Source organism: Stegodyphus dumicola, chromosome X2 (genome assembly GCF_044657685.1).
Source record: "Stegodyphus dumicola isolate Sdum_Otavi_A_Nest chromosome X2, ASM4465768v1".
Taxonomy (NCBI): domain Eukaryota; kingdom Metazoa; phylum Arthropoda; class Arachnida; order Araneae; family Eresidae; genus Stegodyphus; species Stegodyphus dumicola.
In genome coordinates this window covers 40695916-40716430 of record NC_140781.1, presented here as the reverse complement: position 1 = coordinate 40716430, position 20515 = coordinate 40695916, and the positions used below count along the sequence as shown (strand labels likewise).

The 20515-nt window shown below is 36.0% G+C and overlaps 1 protein-coding gene across 4 annotated transcripts in view; it reads left to right on the top strand.

The window, feature by feature from the left end:
- The window catches only part of LOC118182559 (proton channel OtopLc-like), an 87299-nt gene extending 73679 nt beyond the window's left edge, over window positions 1-13620 (top strand). For all 4 annotated transcript variants that reach the window (XM_085810011.1, XM_085810013.1, XM_085810012.1 and 1 more), the window contains 2 exons: window positions 9260-9419; window positions 12511-13620. In XM_085810011.1, coding sequence (XP_085666137.1) covers window positions 9260-9419; window positions 12511-13466 — 1116 coding nt within the window. In that variant the 3' untranslated portion in view covers window positions 13467-13620. The remainder of the gene's footprint in view (window positions 1-9259; window positions 9420-12510) is intronic.
- The last annotated feature ends 6895 nt before the right edge of the window (window positions 13621-20515 follow it).

Here is a 20515-nt window from a genome sequence, read left to right as displayed (position 1 = left end):
TGTTTTACAATGTTCTAAAATAGTTTCTTTGTTTTTTTCTAATTTTTCCAATTCTCGATTTATCATCCCATCTTTTAGAAAATTTATTCTGTTGCCACAGCTTTAATTAAGTAATTATATCGAAAATTTATAGAAATTGAATTTTATCGAACACTTTACTTCGTGCTTCTTCTCAAATATTCCAAATAGCGCGGCTGACAGAAGTAGTAAATTATCGAAACACAGTGGTCGAATAGCATTAATATTGGAACCACCAATAAACCAAGAACTTATTGCGTGCATACGGGTTCGTATTAGATTGAATGCGCACAGGTCCGATGACAGATTGATAAAATTTATTTTATCAAAAGAAGCTTTTCTAAGTTCTAGAACTTTCCACAGAAATACTCGGACACAGTTTCACGGAGTACAGTCCGTAGTTACACTTTAAACAACTGAGAACGTTAAACACAATGAAATGCAAGGAACATCCAAAAGGCGAAGCTTTCGCTGATACCTCGATATTCCGAAGTCGCTCTGTACTAACAACTCAGAAACTGATGCTCTCTTGGTTTTTATATAGTTTTCTCCCGGCCGTCGAGAAATTTCGAGTACATCTCAAAATTACTGCAAGGCATTTGAGAACCGGAAACGGTTACAGCTGCACAGAAGATCAACTACAGTTATTCAGTTACAATACCCATTACAATTATACAGGGACCAGACCAAAATATCGCAAGTTTGGCGGCTTTTGGTGATTTCCGGCCAAACTTTGCGACAAAAATTTAGCGCCAAAACCGTCGCCAAGTTGGCGAATATCTCACCAATTCAGAGAAATAGCCATTTACTAGAAGTTAAGTAGAGTTTCCCCATTATTCTTATTTTTTCGATAGAACATCGTTTCTTTAGATTTTCATGAGCCATTATACAGAAAAAAAGTACAACAATTTCACATACCATTTCATTCAAATTATCTATTTACATCTACAAAGTTCGTAACCTTGTCCCCTTCCCAAGGACGGCACTTCGTGGCAAAGGTTCCATGATGTCAACGGCGATGCATACAAAAACCGCTCCTACATTGTAACGTTGCAGTTTCCCTCAGCTGCGTTTCTTTGGACCTTACAGGCCGGCACAGGCATCGCAAGATTGGCCCAAGATTACACGTTAGCTTTTGTATTACTCCAGTGGAAACGTTCTCGAACTCTATTCAGCGTCTTCACTATTCCGAAGTGGCCACCTGTTGAACTGCTATATAATTCTTTAAGGACGTCCGGGATCCGGAATCTTGGAAGTATCAGCTGCTATCAGAATGCCTTTTCGTCATCCGATTCCAACATCCGGTAAAAGACGCCATTTCACATATAGAGTAAATCCCTGAGAGCCCAATATTGTTTTGTCATAGGACTATAGATCGAAATGTCCTGCCAGGTAGGTTTCCTCTCTCAAGATTCCATTAAATATAATTAAATTATGGGTTAATATATATTATGAGTTAATATTATGGGTTTAATGTTCTCATCTTTCAAGCTGGTCTTTCCTGACTTCTTCACTCCATGGGTCTGGATCAAACGATGATTCGTAACTTGATGTGGGACTGAATTAAATAGGTCGTATTACTTTTCGACCCTGAAGCAATATCGGCAGGTTTGTAGACAGGGCGTCGGCGTTTCCATGTGATGATCCCTTCCGATTATTGGATAGTTATGTTCTAGTCTTGGTGTCTCTGTATCCATCTGGCTATTTAGCCTTCGGGATTCTTGAAATTTAATATCTAGGTCAAAGATGCATGATCTGTACGCAGCAGGAAATTTCTGCTGGGGGGGGGGGGTAATTATAGAAATGTTCTACGGCTTTAACTATGGCGAGCAACTCTTTTCTGGTGACACAGCAATTGCTCTCCCGTGTAGATAGCCACTAGCTCCAATATGCTACGATGCGTTCTTGAGCGTTTATTTCTTGGGAAAAAGCAGTACCGACACTCTCATTATTCGCATCCGTATCGAGAATAAATGGTTTACCGAGCTGAGGATACGTCAGGATTGTCGCAGATGTAAAAGCCTTCTTCAGTTTGTTAAGTGTATCCTCACATTCGTTTGTCCACAAGAACTTCTGTTTTCTCTCTGTCAATATGTGAAAAGTCTTATGAAGGAAGAAAGGTCCTACACAGGTGTCCTACAGTCGGTTCAGAGTCCCAGGAAACTTCTTCGCAGATAGATACTTTCGGAGTGTCTCAAATCTTTCATTTCCAACATGTTTTCTGGATCCGTACACACACCTTCGGCAAAGATAGCATGTCCAAGTAAATCACTTCCTGCATGACCAATTTACATTTGGAGGGGCTTAATTTTGGATTTGCTTCTTTCAATTTCTGAAGTACTTCCTAATATTTTCCAAATGTTCTTCAGAAGCCTTCCCGACGATGATTATGATGTCATCTATGCATATCAGGACAGGCTTTGTTAGAAATATCTCTCAACGCGGTCTTCATGAGGCGTTCGAATGTTGCCAGCGCATTACTAAATTCAAACGGCATCACCTTCATCTGCCAAAGTCCTTGGTTCGGTGCTAAAAGCGGTATTTTCTTCATTTTGAGGATGTATCTCTACCCGCCAACATCCACTCGTTAAGTCAGACGTCTAAAACCACTTACTTCCAGAAAGAGCGTCCAAAATGTCCTCATTTCTAGGAAGAGGGTGTGGAGCAATTCATAATGACAGCGATGAAGCTGTACACTCCGACGTTAATTTCCCCCTCACCCGCGCTAACTGTAATTGGACTTGATCCAAAAAGAAGGAGAAACATTCTCTCCTTGTATGACTCACTTCTCGCGTTATGCAATGGATAGTAAACAACGCTTGTAATCATCGATATATTTTTTTTCATATACCTAATAAATATGTTATTTTGTGTTTGCTAATATAATGATCGTTTTCCTTACATCGGCAGCTTGGATTACACTTTATTAAGGTAAGAACTTTAATTCTGTTTTATTCATCTGCTCGTCTCGATTTAGCGAAGTTGTAACAGTAAACAAAAATGAACCACAAATACCTTCAACAAAAGATTATGAGACCGAAAATATGTTTACTTCAACTAAACGCATAAAATATATCAAGATAAGCCATTAAGAATAAAAAACAGAAAGGATACTTTACCATAAATTATCGCTGGATAATCCGAAAAAGGAAAAGCTAAGCCTGTCTTCAAAAGCGAAACAAAACTGCATAGTTGCGTACTGCGCATTCGAAATACAGAAGCAGAAATGGCTACTAGCTGCGAAAATAAATATTCGATCATGAAACTAAACAATAACAACTATCAAGATTGGAAATACAAACTTGAAATGATCCTGAAAAAGGAAAATTTATGGGATTTAATAGCAGATGATACACCAAAAGAAATAAACGTCGAATGGAGAAAACGAGATGAACAAGCACAAGTTACCATTAGTTTACTCGTAGAAGACAACCAAATCGTACACATAAGAAATAAAACGACAGCCAAAGAAATATGGAATGAATTAAAGAAAATACATGAAAGAAAGAATCTTTCCAGTAAACTTTACCTTCTGAGAAAGCTGTATACGTTAAAAGCAGAAAACGAATACAAACTCGAAGAACATGTCAACAAAATGCTCGAAATCGTAGACGAACTGCGAGGAATCGGTGAAGAAATAAAGGACAGTCACATTGCACCGCTCTTACTAAGCGGCTTACCAAAAAGCTACGAAAATCTCATTACAGCGTTAGAAGCACGCCCAGAAGAAGAACTAACGCTGGAATACGTAAAAACGAAACTCATCGACGAATGCCTGAGGAGAAAAAGGCACGCGAGCAGAAGAGACAACTGCCTTCAAAACGAATTTTAACACAAAATTCAAGCATATCTATCAACGAAGATGCAATTATTGCAAAAAAATAGGACACTTAGAAAAAGAGTGCAGATCCTTAAATAACCACAAAGAAAAAGATAAAAACGAAAGTAACTCATTTTTCAAGAATGAAAACCATACAAATAAAGGAAATTATGGAAATAAACAGAAAACGAAAATTGCTGTAAACGAGGATACACATGAAGATGAAAACGAAAATAAGAGTCATGAGAAGACTGAGAATTACACGTTCGAAGTCACCAGAGAAAGAAAATCTCAAAACTCAAACTGGTCAGTTGACTCAGGTGCTACTTGTCATATGACCGATAACATAAACATTTTCTCCAAATTGGATAGAAGCAAAACTGAGCAGATAACAATTGCTAACGGCACGCAGATGAAGTCCGAAGGTATAGGAGAAGGATACTTATACTGTACAGACGACAAAGATAACGAAATAGAAGTGAGACTCGTAGATGTTCTGTACGTTCCTGACCTAGAAGGAGGATTGATATCCGTACGAAAAATTACAAAGAAAGGATTTACAGTCGAATTTGAAGAAGATATTTGCAGAATAAAGAAGAAAAATAAAACCATAGGAATTTCTAAAGCAGAAGGAAATTTATATACCGTAGTTGAATCGCAAAGAAACACAGCCAAAATTGCAGCTGCAGAAAGAAGAGAAAATAGTATAGATCTTTGGCATAGAAGGCTAGGACACAGAAATTATGAAGCAATCAAGAGGCTAAAGAATGATGACCTGGCAACCGGAATAAGAATTGACGGAAAAGCCAAAAAGGAAAAAGAATGCGAATGCTGTATCAGAGGCAAAATGACTGAATTGCCGTATCCCAAGCTAAACAACTATAGAGCAAAATCAGTTCTAGACTTGATACATTCAGATATTTGTGGACCAATCGGTACAACATCACTAGGAGGAAAGAAATACTTCATAACATTCATTGACGATCATTCGAGATACACAACGATCTATCTGCTAGCTACAAAAGATGAAGCTATCTCCAAATTAAAACAATTTGTAACCATGACGAAGAACAAATTTGGAAAGAAGCCAAAAGTCTTAAGAACAGACAATGGATTAGAATATACAAGCAAAGAGATTGAAGACTATCTAAAGGAAGAGGGAATCGAACATCAAACCTCCGTAGCATATTCACCGCAACAGAACGGTAGAGCAGAAAGAAAAAATCGATACTTAATGGAAATGACAAGATGCCTGCTACTCGATTCAGGACTCAAAAGAGAATTTTGGGGTGAAGCCGTAATGACAGCCACCTATCTACAAAACAGGCTACCATCAAGATCAGTTGAAAAAACACCGTATGAACTATGGAATAATAAGAAGCCGAATCTAAGCCACATCAGAGTTTTCGGCAGCACAGCTTATTGTCGAGTTCCAAAGCAGAAAAGAAGCAAACTAGACGAAAGAGCAGAAAAAGGAGTTCTTGTCGGATATAGTGACTGTATTAAAGGATATAGAATTTACATGCCACATGCAAACAACGTCGTGATCAGAAGAAGCGTAATATTCGAGGAAAACAAAAAAGAAGAAATGCCTCGTCAATTAAATGATCAGCATGAGGAAATAGAATGGCCTTTTAAAGAAAATAAATTGACAGAACCTGATATTACAGAGGAAGTCATTGAAACAGAAGAAATTCCCCTATTACCGAGAAGATCCCACAGAACGACTAAAGGAATCCCACCAAACAGACTCTCATACATGGCTAAGAATGAAGAAATCAAAGTTCCTAAAGACTGGGAAGAACTGCAAACTTTTCCTACCAAAGAAAAGGAACTGTGGTTAAAAGCTACGAAAGAAGAAATGGAAGCACTGAAGAGGAACAAAACATGGGAACTAGTCGATCTTCCAAAAGGAAAGAAAGCAATTGGAAACAAGTGGACATTTAAAACAAAATCCGACGCTTCAGGAAATGTTATCAGATATAAAGCTCGTTTAGTAGCTAAAGGATATTGCCGAAAATTTGGGCACGACTACGACGAAACATTCGCACCAGTCGTAAAGTATACCACGATTAGAACTATTTTGGCAATAGCAGCTCAAAAGAAAAGCACGTAAATCATTTCGATGTAAAAACAGCTTTTCTATATGGAGATCTGAAAGAAGATATATATATGAAGCAACCAGAAGGCTACATCTCTGCTTCAGAAGCAAATAAAGTCTGTAAACTGAATAAAAGTATCTACGGACTAAAACAGGCAGCCAGAAACTGGAATCACAAGATAGCTGAAATCCTGCGCAAACAAGGATACGTTCAAGGAAAGGCTGATCCATGTTCCTTCACACTAATCGAGAAAAACGCAAGAACTTACATAATCGTTTACGTTGATGACATATTAGTCGCGAGCGACAAGTGTGAATCAATTCAAGAAGTTGAACGAATTCTCAAAGAATATTTCGACATTCGAAATCTTGGAGAAGTGTCTACATATCTAGGAATTGAAATCGAAAGAGAAAAAGACGGAAGCTTTAAACTTCATCAAGCTAACAAGATTAAGAGTATGATCGAAAAATTCGACGGAGAGTCACCAAAGAAACTAAGCTATACACCCATGACTACAAATTTTACGAAGAACCAAAACAACCAGGATGACGTTTTTTCCGATAGTCGGAAGTATAGGGAAGCAGTGGGAGCACTTTTATATTTAGCAACAGTATCAAGACCTGATATAGCAAATTCTGTTGGAATACTTAGCAGAAAAGTAGAAAATCCATCAACATCGAACTGGAACGGCATCATTAAAATCATACGATATCTGAGAGCTACAATTAATTACAAATTACATCTAAAATCAAATGTGCACCAGTCATCAAAGCTTACAGTGACGCTGATTCGGCAGGATATACCTCTGACAGAAAATCCACATCCGGATATATATTTCAAATAGGAAACAGTACGGTATCATGGGGAAGCAAGAAACAAAATTGTGTCGCCCTATCTTCGACAGAAGCCGAATGCATCGCTCTAGCCTTAACATTGCAGGAGCTACAATGGATTAGACAACTGATGGGAGATTTAGGTTTCGCTCAACAGGAAGCTAACATCGTATTCGAGGACAATATATCATGCATAAATCTTTCCAGAAAAGAGAAAGGAAGCAGTTACACCAAACACATCGATGTGAAATATCACTACGTATGTGATCTACAAAATCAAGGGATTGTTAAATTAATACACTGCAACAGTAAAATGATGTATGCAGACATGTTCACGAAACCTTTGCCCAGACAACAGCTGGAATTTTTATTAAAAGGAATCGGGCTTACCTCCGACAGAACAGCTCATCGAGTGGGAGATTGTGGAGCAATTCATAATGACAGCGATGAAGCTGTACACTCCGACGTTAATTTCCCCCTCACCCGCGCTAACTGTAATTGGACTTGATCCAAAAAGAAGGAGAAAAATTCTCTCCTTGTATGACTCACTTCTCGCGTTATGCAATGGATAGTAAACAACGCTTGTAATCATCGATATATTTTTTTTCTTCATCTACCTAATAAATATGTTATTTTGTGTTTGCTAATATAATGATCGTGTTCCTTACATCAGCAGCTTGGATTACACTTTATTAAGGTAAGAACTTTAATTCTGTTTTATTCATCTGCTCGTCTCGATTTAACGAAGTTGTAACAGTAAACAAAAATGAACCACGAATACCTTCAACAGAGGGTAGCTGTCTTTTTTCGTAACCTCGTTCATCCGCCGAGAGTTAACGCAAAATCTAGTTGAACCGTCTTTCTTTCTCACCAGGACAATGAAAGAAGCCCACGGAACTTGCTGAAGGCTTGATGACCTCGCTTTTTTGCATGTCGTTTAGAAGTTTACCTATCTGTTTCTGTTTAGCAATCTGTAGATGTCTTGGATGTTGCTTGATTGGTGGATGATCCCCGATATCGATTCGATGCTATGTGAAACTAATTCTACCCACTTTAGAAGACGATCGAGGGAAAACATCTTGAAAGTCTTGAATGACATGTTCGGTAGCACTCCTCTGTTCATTGCTTAGTTGTGCGTTCTGCAATAACTCCGATATTATGGTCTCCGAAAACACAGAGATTGGCGGACTATTGGGTCGTTTAATCCAACTCACTAGGATACATGCTGCAATCACTTCGTCTTTCCTACTTATTTTCGTTTTATCAAAATTGACGTTGGCAGCTGTTCCGGAATAACTGTCCTCAGTAAGCCGACTAGTGCCAAGGCTACTATACTCCTCGCGGAGTGTTACAATCCTTGAAATATTCCATATACGGAAACAGAAATTTCCATTACACCGTATCGAAAATTTCTGTTTTCGGATATGGATCCATGAAGTAAAAATTCTGTTCTTGTCGTTTCTGTGATATTGTCATGAGCTATGATTTAGTGAACAGATTTAACTCCTTCATTATTTATTCCGAATAGGGTTATGTCCTCAGATGCACAATGCAGTTCGTTATTTTTCAAGTCCAAGGGAAAATTACATTTCAGTAAAAAGTCTGATCCTAGTACGCAAGGATCTGTAACATTTGTTGCATATACCGTGTGGTGTAGGTGGCACTTCTGAAAAGTGATGTTTACGTTTAATTTTCCATCGATATCAATTTTATCTTTAGACACAATCCGCAGGGTAACGCAAGACGCCGTCTACTTAAAAGTAAAAACTTTAATAGTATATATATATTTGTAGCGTTTGATATAAAAAGTAGTGAATCTATTAAATAAAAAGCTACACACATATATAGGGCATATATACATATATATAGGGCATAGGAACTTTGCCTATGCCCTATATACATGTATATATAGGGCATAGGCATATATATACATATATATAGTATATGTATATATATGTACATATACTATATATATGTATATATAGGGCATAGGCATATGCCCTATATATATATGCCTATGCCCTATATATGCATATGCCCTATATATGCAAACTTTTAAAAAGTTTATGAACAAAGGAAAACTCATGACACCAAAATTTGGTTTACACCATACATAAATTGACCTTTCATCTAAAGAAAGCAACACATAAGGATAATCATGAATTTTGTTTACGCTAAACCACAAAAACAAAAACAAAAAATGTAAACTAGTTCTTTTTTCAAAGAAAATTAAAGATTAGAAATATTTTTAACTTATTTAATATAATGACACACCTTTTACATTAAAAGACGTTAATATAAAATAAAAAAAGAATTTTGGTGTAAAAAATAGAACTATGGATATTCTATTATTTAACTTGATTTTATGGAGCAAAGGTATTCTCGTTTAATCACAGCGTAGTGTTAAATTTATTATATAAACTGCTTAAACCAAAATGGTAATCATTTGAGAAAAGTAACCGTAGTACTGTATTTCATCCCAACAGATCGTTATCAACCGCATGAAAAGTCTAGCAAGGTTTGGCATAATGCATCTCATCGCAACATGCCTATGCAACTGGTTTAGCACTATAGTGGAAGAAGCAGTTGAAGATTATAATCATAAGAGTGGCAATCTGACTAATGATACCCCAACATCCGAATTTGGTAATATTTTTATTTTGTCTAAAATTTGTAAATAAGATTCTTCTATTATAAAGTATACTTGATAACCGCCTTATTACAGCATAAATTAGAAATGAATTTCCAGTCTATTGATGACTAAAGTTTTCAAGAATACTAAAAGATTTAATATAAATATTTGCAAACTATGAAGTTCTTTTCACTCTTATATTACATTTATATTCTTATATTACACTCAGCGCATGTTCTTATATTACACTCTGCGCATGTTCTTATATTACACTCAGCGCATCGAGCTGGTTAAGGTCCAGTTTTCGACCCCGAGTATAAGTACAGTGAATTTTTCAAGATTCTTTTCTACCAAAATTCTCTTTTTTGCACAAATTAGTTTGTGTTGGACGCACATAACATATCTGAAAATGTTTTAATATTAAACTTTTCAAGAAATTGCAGTTCAAACTCCGGAATGATAAATCACTTGCTGTTATTACCTTACATTATAATTATCACAGTAAGTGAAGTTTTTGTAACATATGCATATTGCTTGATTTTTACGTATTTTTAGTTTAACAGACTTTTGATTTTCTTTGTACACTCAACATATGTCCTAAGATGTCAAATTTATATTTAGATTAGCTTGTAGAGACATTAGGTATATTTTTGGAAGCAGAAGAATTGAAAAATTAGCAACGCCTTCGCCGGAAATCGAACCACATACCTCTGGAAGTACGCGCCCAGCGTGCAGACCACCACACCACGAAGGCATGCCAAGGGGGCGGGAGAAATACCTTATAAGCTCTGTCTTAAGATTTTGTACAGATGTTTACTTTATAATTGTAATCGAATGTATTCATAAAATATAAAAAATTAAAGATTAATTCGAAACCTAATTCCAAATTCGAATTTCAAAGCTAATTCGAAATTTTCAATGACTCGCTAATTTTTTCGGTGCCTTTCATTTCACCCCTTTGTAACATGAATGCGTACTGTAGCAGAAAGAGAAGAGATAGCAGTGTGGTAGAGCTTTTGTATTCCTGTTTATTTGTTCCTGAGTATTTATTACGCTACAATTAGGTTATGTACAAAAAATTTATTTCCAAATTAAGTTAATGATTTACTCCAAATTTTACTGCTTGGTAATTCACTAGTTGAATGTTGATTTCTCAATGAAGAACATCTGCTGGGTAAGAAAGAGACTGAGAACTTTCTAAAAAAAGGACGCAAAAGTACTTTTAGAAATGGCTAATTCAGTCATTTCCTTTTTCTAATTCAGTTCTTTCCTCGAGAAACATCTCGAACTAGAGGTCCGTATATACTAGTTAGAGGTTTTCTTGGTGCTTTTAGAGCAGCGCATCTATATACCCCTTGAGACACTGGAAACTAAAAGCGTGAAAGTGCTAACCGTGGCCAGGCATCGAACAGGATTTGCATAGGTTAAGCCACTATGAAATTTATTATTATTGTAAATATGATGTCACCAGCACCACCGTTTACATAATAACCACATAATCATACAAGAAATGTCACCGCTGTATTCCCAAAAATCATTCACCACGATAGATACTTTCATAGAAGACTTTCTTTTTAAGTAGAACTGGCTTGTATCCAAGTTACATTTTGGGAAAGCTTCCAAAATGCCCACGTTGCCAGCCCATTAGACGGATTTGAACCTGGATCAAACTTCGAGAGGACGGCACGAGGAAGATATTTAATCGAACAATACCGTCCATCGCTATTCTTATCCCGTATCCAGCAGGACTGGAACCAAAATCTGCTACTATTCCTACTCGTCTGAAGGAGGGTCGTTCATGACAGCACTGTAGTTTCTTCGTCACAAATAACTTTTAGCCGTGATCTTCTACCGTGCGACCAGCTCTTTGGATGACAGTTAGACATACCTTCTTCGCCCGAGCACTACTTGAAGATCTTTAGGCGCGTTTAAAAGACGTTCATCGATCTTCCAGGGATTCCTTCGTGGTGTAACTGGAAGCACAATCGACGCGCATTTGAGAGTTCCTGAGCTCGAATCCCAGCGAGGGCACTGCACATTTTTCACGTCTCCAAGCATTAAAAAAACCTGCTGATTCTACATGTTTTTATTTGCTTGATTATTTTTTTGCATTTAGGTTAATAGTTTTAAGGTTTATTTTGTATGTAACTAACTTTTTGTCCATGTGTTTTGTTTATTTCTTATATAGAACTGCATTTCTTGCATTTCTCGTAGAGCTGAACTTGAATGCAAGCAATACTTCTGATGGGCCTTGTCTTCAGGTTGGAGATATTTGACGTGTTCCTGGAAGTTTCGAAAAAATTACATTTTCGAAGGTGTAGGCGCTAATTTTCCCTACTCTTTCACAATTTCACGAGAATACTATATAAATACGGCTCCTTTGAGCTGAAGTGAGTCATCTGTTAATCTGTTCTCGTTCAATTTGGGTATTTCAGAGGGACTGCTGTTCAAAACTTTAGCTCAGTAGCGCCAATATTTACTCTGTGAAAGCTATCGCAACATTACGATATTTTTTGCACATTAAGAAGGTTTCCTTATTATCTGTATTCTCCTTGAGTTATATACAGCTAGTTATTTTGCTGCATTTTATTATTAGGCCAAATAAGTTTTCTCTTCTTTCCTGCTCATCTGGAGTGATTATTTAAAAAGAGGGACATCCTTTAATCCATAACTCTCAACAATATTAATGTTTCCGTTGATATGTGCTTTCTGATGTGATATGTTTCCCATTTAAGCTTTCCTCCTGAAAATAGTGTACTTCACATAATTTCCCCCTCTCTGTTTTTAAAGTTAAGATTAGTAACAAAAGGGAGAAGCATGTATAAATGTAGTATTTTAAGGAGCATTGCTGCATTATACACCGTTTGCGACTTTGAATATAGATGCTTATCTCTAGTAAGATGCTTCAACTGTTTAATTTTCTCAAGTCAATAATTTTCGTAACCTAAAGTCCTTAATATTCTTCACAGATCCGTATTAAATGCAATAAATGTTTTTAACTGATGCGAAGAATTAGAAAAAATTATTTGAATAATTACATTTCAAATTTATCATCTGCATAAATTAACATTTGTATTTTTAAGCATGAAGCAATTTTTTTTTCAGATATTGCAAGCTTCCACATCACAGTGCATAGAAGAGAGAACTGGATTAATCCATACCACTGTCGAGAAGATTCCGTGCTTTCAACGCGATCAATGAGCCTCATACCTTACCTATACCCATTTGCAATCGAATATAATCTGCTTCTGGCTGGAGTTTGGTTTATAGTTTGGCATAACATTGGCAAAGAACACATGAATTCAAATCCTCATCATTTACGGCATACTATTTCACAAGACGAATGTGGGAGCGATGAAATTGCTTACCAGAGCAATTTAGTTATTAATGCTGATTGTCATTCTGCAAATAAAGGCCTATTTATCGGCCTTTTCCTACTACTTACAATTATAGTTACAGTTATCGTTTTCTTCGTTGCTATGTCTACACATGGATATGAGGAGAAAGCAGTATCAATACATACCGGACAAGAAGGCATACTAACAGTAATTGGACTAGTTTCAGTTTGTGTTGCCTTCTACCAGATCCATAAGCTTGACATAAGTGAACATCCTATAACATTCCTTGACGATGTTCTTTTATTTGTACCACTTCCATTTTATTTCGTGCATGGCATTATGTCCATTATGGCAGAAGTTGCAAATCAAAATTATACCCGACTTGCAGTTCATACTTTAGTTACTGTTCAAGTAGTAGTTCAAACACCTTTTATTATAGATGGCTTAAGGAGATGTAGCAATTCTCAAAGTCTCCGATACAAAAAACCAGGAAGGGAAGTAATAACTTTCCTTATCATCCTAAACCTTACTTTATGGGTTGTTAACACATTTGAACTAAAAAGTGTTGAACACCATCATGGGCAAGAAGAATACTTCGGTGATCTCGTTTGGATGTTCATTGGGCATACCACATTACCCCTAATGCTGTTTTATCGTTTTCATTCATCAGTTTGCCTTGCAGATATGTGGAAATCAGCTTATGAAAAAGAAACTTCTCAATAATAAAACAGTTAATTAGAGCGGTGATAATACTTAAGTAAAACTTGCTATATTGTTCGTATGATGATAATTATGATTCATATCCACAATGCCGTAGACACACAAGCATTTTCCCATCTCTCCATATTTTTGTGTTAAATAAAGATTTTTAACTAAACCAACTTCGTTTTCTTTGTAATTTTGTACTTACGTTATTTGAAAAAAATTCTAATGATTGAAAACTCATGATTTCCGTTTAAATCAAATCTGATTAATTTAGTTGAAGGAAATTCAGAGTATTATAATTGCCTCAACAAAAGCCTACGTATTACGTTAATAAAATTTATTTCTTTTGCTTCATGTTCATTCACATATTACTTTCATAAATACAGTGATAGAAGAATGCATTTTTAAATATGCAATCATGAAAGACCATGATCCTTCATGATTTTATTTAAATAAAATCATGAAAGAGCATATGGGTGAAGCCTTTCTCTTCCTTTCATTTCTTTATTTACTTCTTTAAAATATGTTATTGTGATTCATTTCATAGTGATTTAATTGACTGTAATTTACTACGTGATTCGTTCCTTTAAGTTAATTTCCTCCGGTCAAGACTATTTGATACAAATATTTACATTGTTATGTATGTTTACTCATGTATGTATATATATGAGGGTTGCTTTTCAAGTAAGATCCGTTTTGCAATAAAAACGGGAACTGTAAATATTCTGCATAATTCTTTTCTTGGTTTAAACATCTACCGTAACGGACAACCAGTTTTTGAATACTGTCCTCATAGAGCTCTGCCGCCGCTGATGGTAGCCAGTTATGCACAGCCATTTTCATTCCTCCATCAGTAATTTTTATTTTTTCGTACCATTTGTTACTGTCTCCTGCTTACGTGTACTCTGGGAAAAAAGAAAAACCGCTCCAATCAATGCATATTAATTAGAGAGATTGTCTGCCGTATCGTTGGGTTCAGGTTCGAATCTAGGGAAGAGACAAATGTTTGCAAGCATCTGGAATAGTGTGGGGTTAGGGAAAGAGGGGTGGCAGACCCTTGAATCCGTCCACTAGGCTTTAAGGCGAAGCTGTATAGCTAGTGCATTTGGACTATACCTGTAAAATCAATGATGAAGTTCTGATGTCCCGCCTATTTCTTTCTTTCCTGCTCTGTTTGCGTAAATTTGGGTCTCATTTGCCTTCATCAAATCATTTAGTGTTTACAGATGGACGATCAGAGTGCGATTTGTAATGAACGTTTTCTCAACTGTCTTTTGAATTATCGCGCACATTTTCTCACTTTGCAGTCTTTCATTTTATTGTCACGTCTCTGATGATGAATATTCTCAGCTTTCATATTTCTGGCTGTTAAGAATTGGATTAATAGCCGTATCATAATCGGTGGACTTTTAATTTTCCTAAATATTTTAACCTCGCACTACGAACCATATAAATTGATGTCGTAAATGCACGTGGCGTCAGATTCTGGGCAAAAAAAAATGTCGCAAGAGTGGGTGCGCTCTCTTTCTCACCCATGAGCGAAATTTCAAAAGGTCATATTCTATATTCAGAGCAATGCAAACTGAAAATTCAAAATTAGCAGTCTTTATTTAAAAATAACCTATATGATTATTATTTCCCATTAGTCAATACATATGTCTGGAGGCCTAAGTAAATAAAAATATCCAAAATTATTGTAAACGTGTTCTATCATCAATTTGAATTATATTTGCGCTTAAAATACCTAAAAACAATTAAAACTCTGGTTTTGACATACTAAAATCACGCCATATTCATGCAGAAAGAGTACTCATTCAACTTATGAATGATTATAAAGGAAAATTCAACTTATGAATGATTATAAAGGAAAATTCAACTTATGAATGATTATAAAGCTATTTCATATAAATATTCTGCTTGTCTACTTGTAAATACTCTATTTCAAACTACTACTACCAACATTTTATTCTCATGTTTCTCATACTCTAAAGATTTGTTCTTCGCAAACTACTCTTGTTCAAAAACTCAATTATTTGAAATCAGTTATCATAGATGTGGACAAATTAATACAAAGGGAATATTTTCAAAATTATTGCACTTAGTTTGTTAAATGTCAGAATTTTTACTGGTCTGGCAGCAATTTAATGCAATCTTAGCATGGAAATATTTTATGTTTCTGAGTAATTCGATGCATTTATAAGGTATTTTCTCCTTTCCGCCTGCCTTCGTGGTATAACTCGAAGCACACTCGACGCATGCTCGGGAGCTCCGGAGGTCGATTCCCAGCTTGGGCGTTGCACATTTCTTCCGTTTCCTGCCTTCGAAAAAAAATTTAAATTACACTACATATTTAATTATAAATTAAGTTACAGTTTTTCTTTTAATATCCATGCCATGGTAATGATGACAGATTTGTATAATGAATTTACATACTGTATTTACTCTCGTATTTTTTTCTATCTAGATTTTTAGCGCAAGATTCTGAAATTCATTTAAGTATTCATGTAATTTTCCCTTCCTCAAGATGTTTATATTGCGAGCTACGATAAATTTTAAAATGCTTTCACCCACTTTTTGGATGGTTCTTTTGGATGGTCTAATTAACTGATTTGCTCTTAAATTTTGGGTCAGGATTGATAAAACAATAACTGTGAAATGTTTCAAGAAAACGGGGATATTTAATGCTTTTGATGGTTTTGAAGATCATTCCATGTGGGAAAATAGACTGAACGTAAAGTAGACGATAACAACAGTGACAATGGTGACAGAGATGGGTCACCTAACAGCAGATGGGTTACTGACAGAGCTTCGAGCAGCATTAAATGATTTGAGGCCTAGAGGTAACAGAACTCATCAATAAGAGCGTGCGAGGTTCAAGATGAAGAGAAGTAGGAATAAAGATATCTTATTAGATACTGTAATGTTAATATTACTATGTCGTTTTAATGGAATGTAGGTTTCTTTTAAATAAATAGCACTGTGATAGCTACTACTAGTTTATTCATGAGTACTTTTCATTTGTTTCTCCCGTTGTTGTAAAGAGAGAAGTAGAGGGCGCTGCTTGGCAGTAGCGCAATGCATGTAAGTAGAAACGAAATGTCGTTTGATTAGGCAACATGATTTCTGTGAAGGTAGTCCACCTAACAATAGGACAGTTGTAAATATGTAAATATAACGGATAATAAATAGTATTAGAAAACTGAACCACCGGATGTTTTGTGATTGCTCTACGGGCCGCCATGGATAAATGCAGGTTCGTCACAGTGGTGCATCTTACGGAAATGTTTGGATTTGTTAAAGTGAACTTCACGAGGAAGTATGTGTCCAGACCATGCCCTAGGTAAGAGCATGATTATTATTAAATTTTGAACGTGTTTGATTTGAATTTTGATAATTTGCAGTCTTGGGTACATTTGTGTATTAACGCGAAATAATGGCAGAACTAGATAGATTAAAACGAAAGAGAACCGCATTGAGAATGGTAGTATCTAAACTATTAAAGAAAGTCGAGGATAGCTTAGCAAAGAAAGATACAGATGAATTATGCGAAGTGCATGAATTATTAATAGAAAAGAAAAGTAATTTGAAAGAATTAGACGAGGCAATTCATTCCGTAATTGAGATAGATTCTCTAGAAGCGGATGTAGTTAGTTCTGAGGAATATCAGGAAAAATGTTCTCGAGCTATTAAACGAATTAATCGAATGTTGGAAGAGGATAAAATAAGTATTAAAGATCCTGAACAAAACTTGGTTAGACTGCAAAATGTACAAAGTACGGTAAAACTTCCAAAACTAATTTTAGAGAAATATTCAGGTGATCCTGAAAAATTTATGGAGTTTTGGAACAGTTACGAAAGCACTATAGACAAAAACGAAAGTCTTAGTAAGATAGAAAAATTCGCATACTTGAAAACATTACTTACAGGTGCCGCGAGTAATGTAGTATCTTCATTAGAATTAAATGCAAAAAATTACGATGAGAGTATAAAAACTTTGAAGGATAGATTCGGGAAAAAAGAAATAATAATTAGTCAATTCATGAACAAACTGTTAAATTTAGAACCAGTAAGGAATTCAAATAATATTAAAGCTTTACGTAGGTTATATGATGAAATCGAAATTGCAGTTCGGAATTTGGAAGCGCAAGGAGTTACGAAAGGTTCATTTGGTCAGTTATTAATACCTGTGTTGTTAAAAGCTATTCCAGAAGAGTTCGTTCTGGAATTTAATCGAAGGAAAAACCCAAATGAAGAAATTAATGTTTCAGACTTGTTGGACTTCATAAAGCGGGAAATTGAATGTCGTGAAGCGTCGAGTTTATTGACGCGAGATAAAAGAAATACCTTGCCTCCACGTTTCGAACATGCTAAGTATGATTATAAAAAAATTCACAGAAACGTACCTACGGCTGCCAGTTTCAATGCTGTTAATAATCGTGCATGCATCTTCTGCGAAAAGTCCCATAATTCATTTTCTTGTGATAAAAGCATTAAAGAAAAATTGTGTAAGTTACGTACTGAAAATAGATGCTTTATTTGTTTTCGAAAATATCACATTTGGAAATCGTGCAGAAATAAAACTAATTGCTTAAAATGCGGGTTTAAGTCGCATCATGAGTCACTATGTACGAGTAGTTCAAATCGTAACAAAGCGCGAACGGCTTCAAATCAAAACATAAAGGAATCGTGCGAAAGCTCGCAAGATAATTCAGTAGATGAAACACAGAACTCCCCGAAAGAACATACGCTTTCTGTTGTTCCATGTGATAAATCATTGAATAAAAATGCTTTATTGCAAACCTGTTCAGTGTTAGCTCATTATGACGGAAAGTCAGAGTTAACTAATTTAATTTTCGATTGTGGTGCTACACGAAGTTTTGTTCATATTAGTGTAGTTAAGAAATTAAACTTAAAATTTGTTGGAGAAGAAACATTGTCTATTTATTCTTTCGGAATGAAATACGCAGTACCTAAAACATATAAGGTTGTCGAATTCTGTGTTTCAGATGCGAAGCAAAAGAACAAAATAAAAATCAGCTGTCTCGTCACTGACGCCATAACGGCTGCGCATATGACCACGCCGTCAAAACAAACACTAAAAATGATGTATGAGTGCGGATTGCGAATCGCTTGTTTATGTAAAGGAAGCGTTGGAATTCTATTAGGTGTGGATTATTACTGGAAGATGGTAAGGGGGGAAAAGATTCAATTAGGAAAGGAAATTTATGCGATTTCTACTATGTTTGGATGGGTCCCAGTTGGCCTTCAAGATAAAGAAAGCGAAATAGTATCTCAAAACACGGCAATAGTAAACCTTTCTTCTTGCGTAACTGATTCATTGCGATCGTTATGGACTTCAGATTTGATGGGCCTTACCGATGACTCAGCGATTTCTGACGAGGTGAGAGAAATGATTCAGAGCTTTGAAAAGGAAATACGGGTAGAAGGTAATAGATACTATGTCAGTTTATTATGGAAATCGGAAGCAGGGCAATTAGAAAATAATTTCGGAGTAGCATTAAGACGATTTGAAAGTCTTAAAAATAGACTTATTAGAAATCCTGAGATTTATCAGCAGTATAAATCCGTAATTGAAAAGCAAATGAAGGAGGGTATAGTTGAGAAGTGTTCACAGGAAATAACGGAGGCGTCATATTTTATGCCGCACAGGGAAATAATAAAACCTAAGGAAACCACAAGTTGTAGGATTGTTTACGACGCGAGCTCTTCTAGAACTAAAGGTGTAAAGTCCTTAAATGATTTTTTAGACATTGGACCTAGTTTGATCCCCGTGGTTTTGGACATAATTTTGAAATTTCGGAAATATGAAATTGCTTTCAGCGGAGATTTAGCTAAGGCCTTTTTAATGATAGGAATCTTAGAAAAGGATAGGGAATATTTAAAATTTCTTTGGTTCGGGAATAGTGAGGAAAAATATAAAGTTTTAAGGTTTAAACGTCTTCCATTCGGACTTTGCTGTAGTCCAGCAATTTTAGCGATGACGATAAAATTCCACATTCAAAAATATAAAAGCACAAATCCAGAAAGTTATGATATGTTAGATTCCTCGTTATATGTAGACGATTTATACTACGGTGCAGACACTATTGAAGATGCATGTCGATTATCCTCAGACGCGGTTAAGATTTTTAAAGACGCTGAGATGAATTTGAGAAAATTAAGGTCAAATTCCGAGGAACTTAATTCCTGGTGGATTGGAAAAGGTTATAACATAGAACCAGCTAAAGAGTCAAAATTTTTGGGCATGATCTGGAACTCTGAAGCAGATAAGATCATGTTGAATTGCGAATTTTTAGGAAATTTATCCCATGACAGTGCTGAGGTCACAAAAAGGACTATTCTCCAAAGGGTGGCCAAAGTTTACGATCCAATTGGTGTGTTTCAACCCTTTGTGATGAAAATGAAAATTCTGTTACAAAAAATTTGGACATTAGGTGTGGACTGGGATGATACCCTTCCATTAGAAATAATTAAGGACTGGAGTCGCTGGCAAGCTTAATTAAAGGTGTTGGAGGAGTTTTCTCTTCCGAGAAAATATTTTGGTAGTAGTGAAAAATCTAAGGTTAGTCTTCATGTATTTGCTGACGCTAGCCCTAAAGCGTACGGCGCAGTAGCATACTTTAGATACCTTGATTCAGAAAACATTATTTCCAACAGTTTCATTACCGCAAAGGGTCGCGTAGCTCCACTCAAGACTATGACTTTACCTCGTTTGGAGTTGATGGCTGCTTTAGTAGCCGCCAAATTGTCTATGTATTTGACAAAGCTGTTTCCTGAACTGTGTCATCAAAAGTTTCTTTGGAGTGATAGCCAAATAACTATCTACTGGATAAAGGGATGTGCAAGAAATTGGAAACCCTTTGTATCAAATCGAGTTTCTGATATTCAGTCACTCACGGATCCTGAATGCTGGTTTCACTGCAGTGGGAGTGAAAACCCTGCTGACCTTTTATCTCGAGGAGAAAAGGCCTTTAATCTTGTGAGAAGTTCCCTTTGGTTACAGGGACCTAGCTGGCTGTCTCAACCTGGAAGTGTTTGGCCAGTAA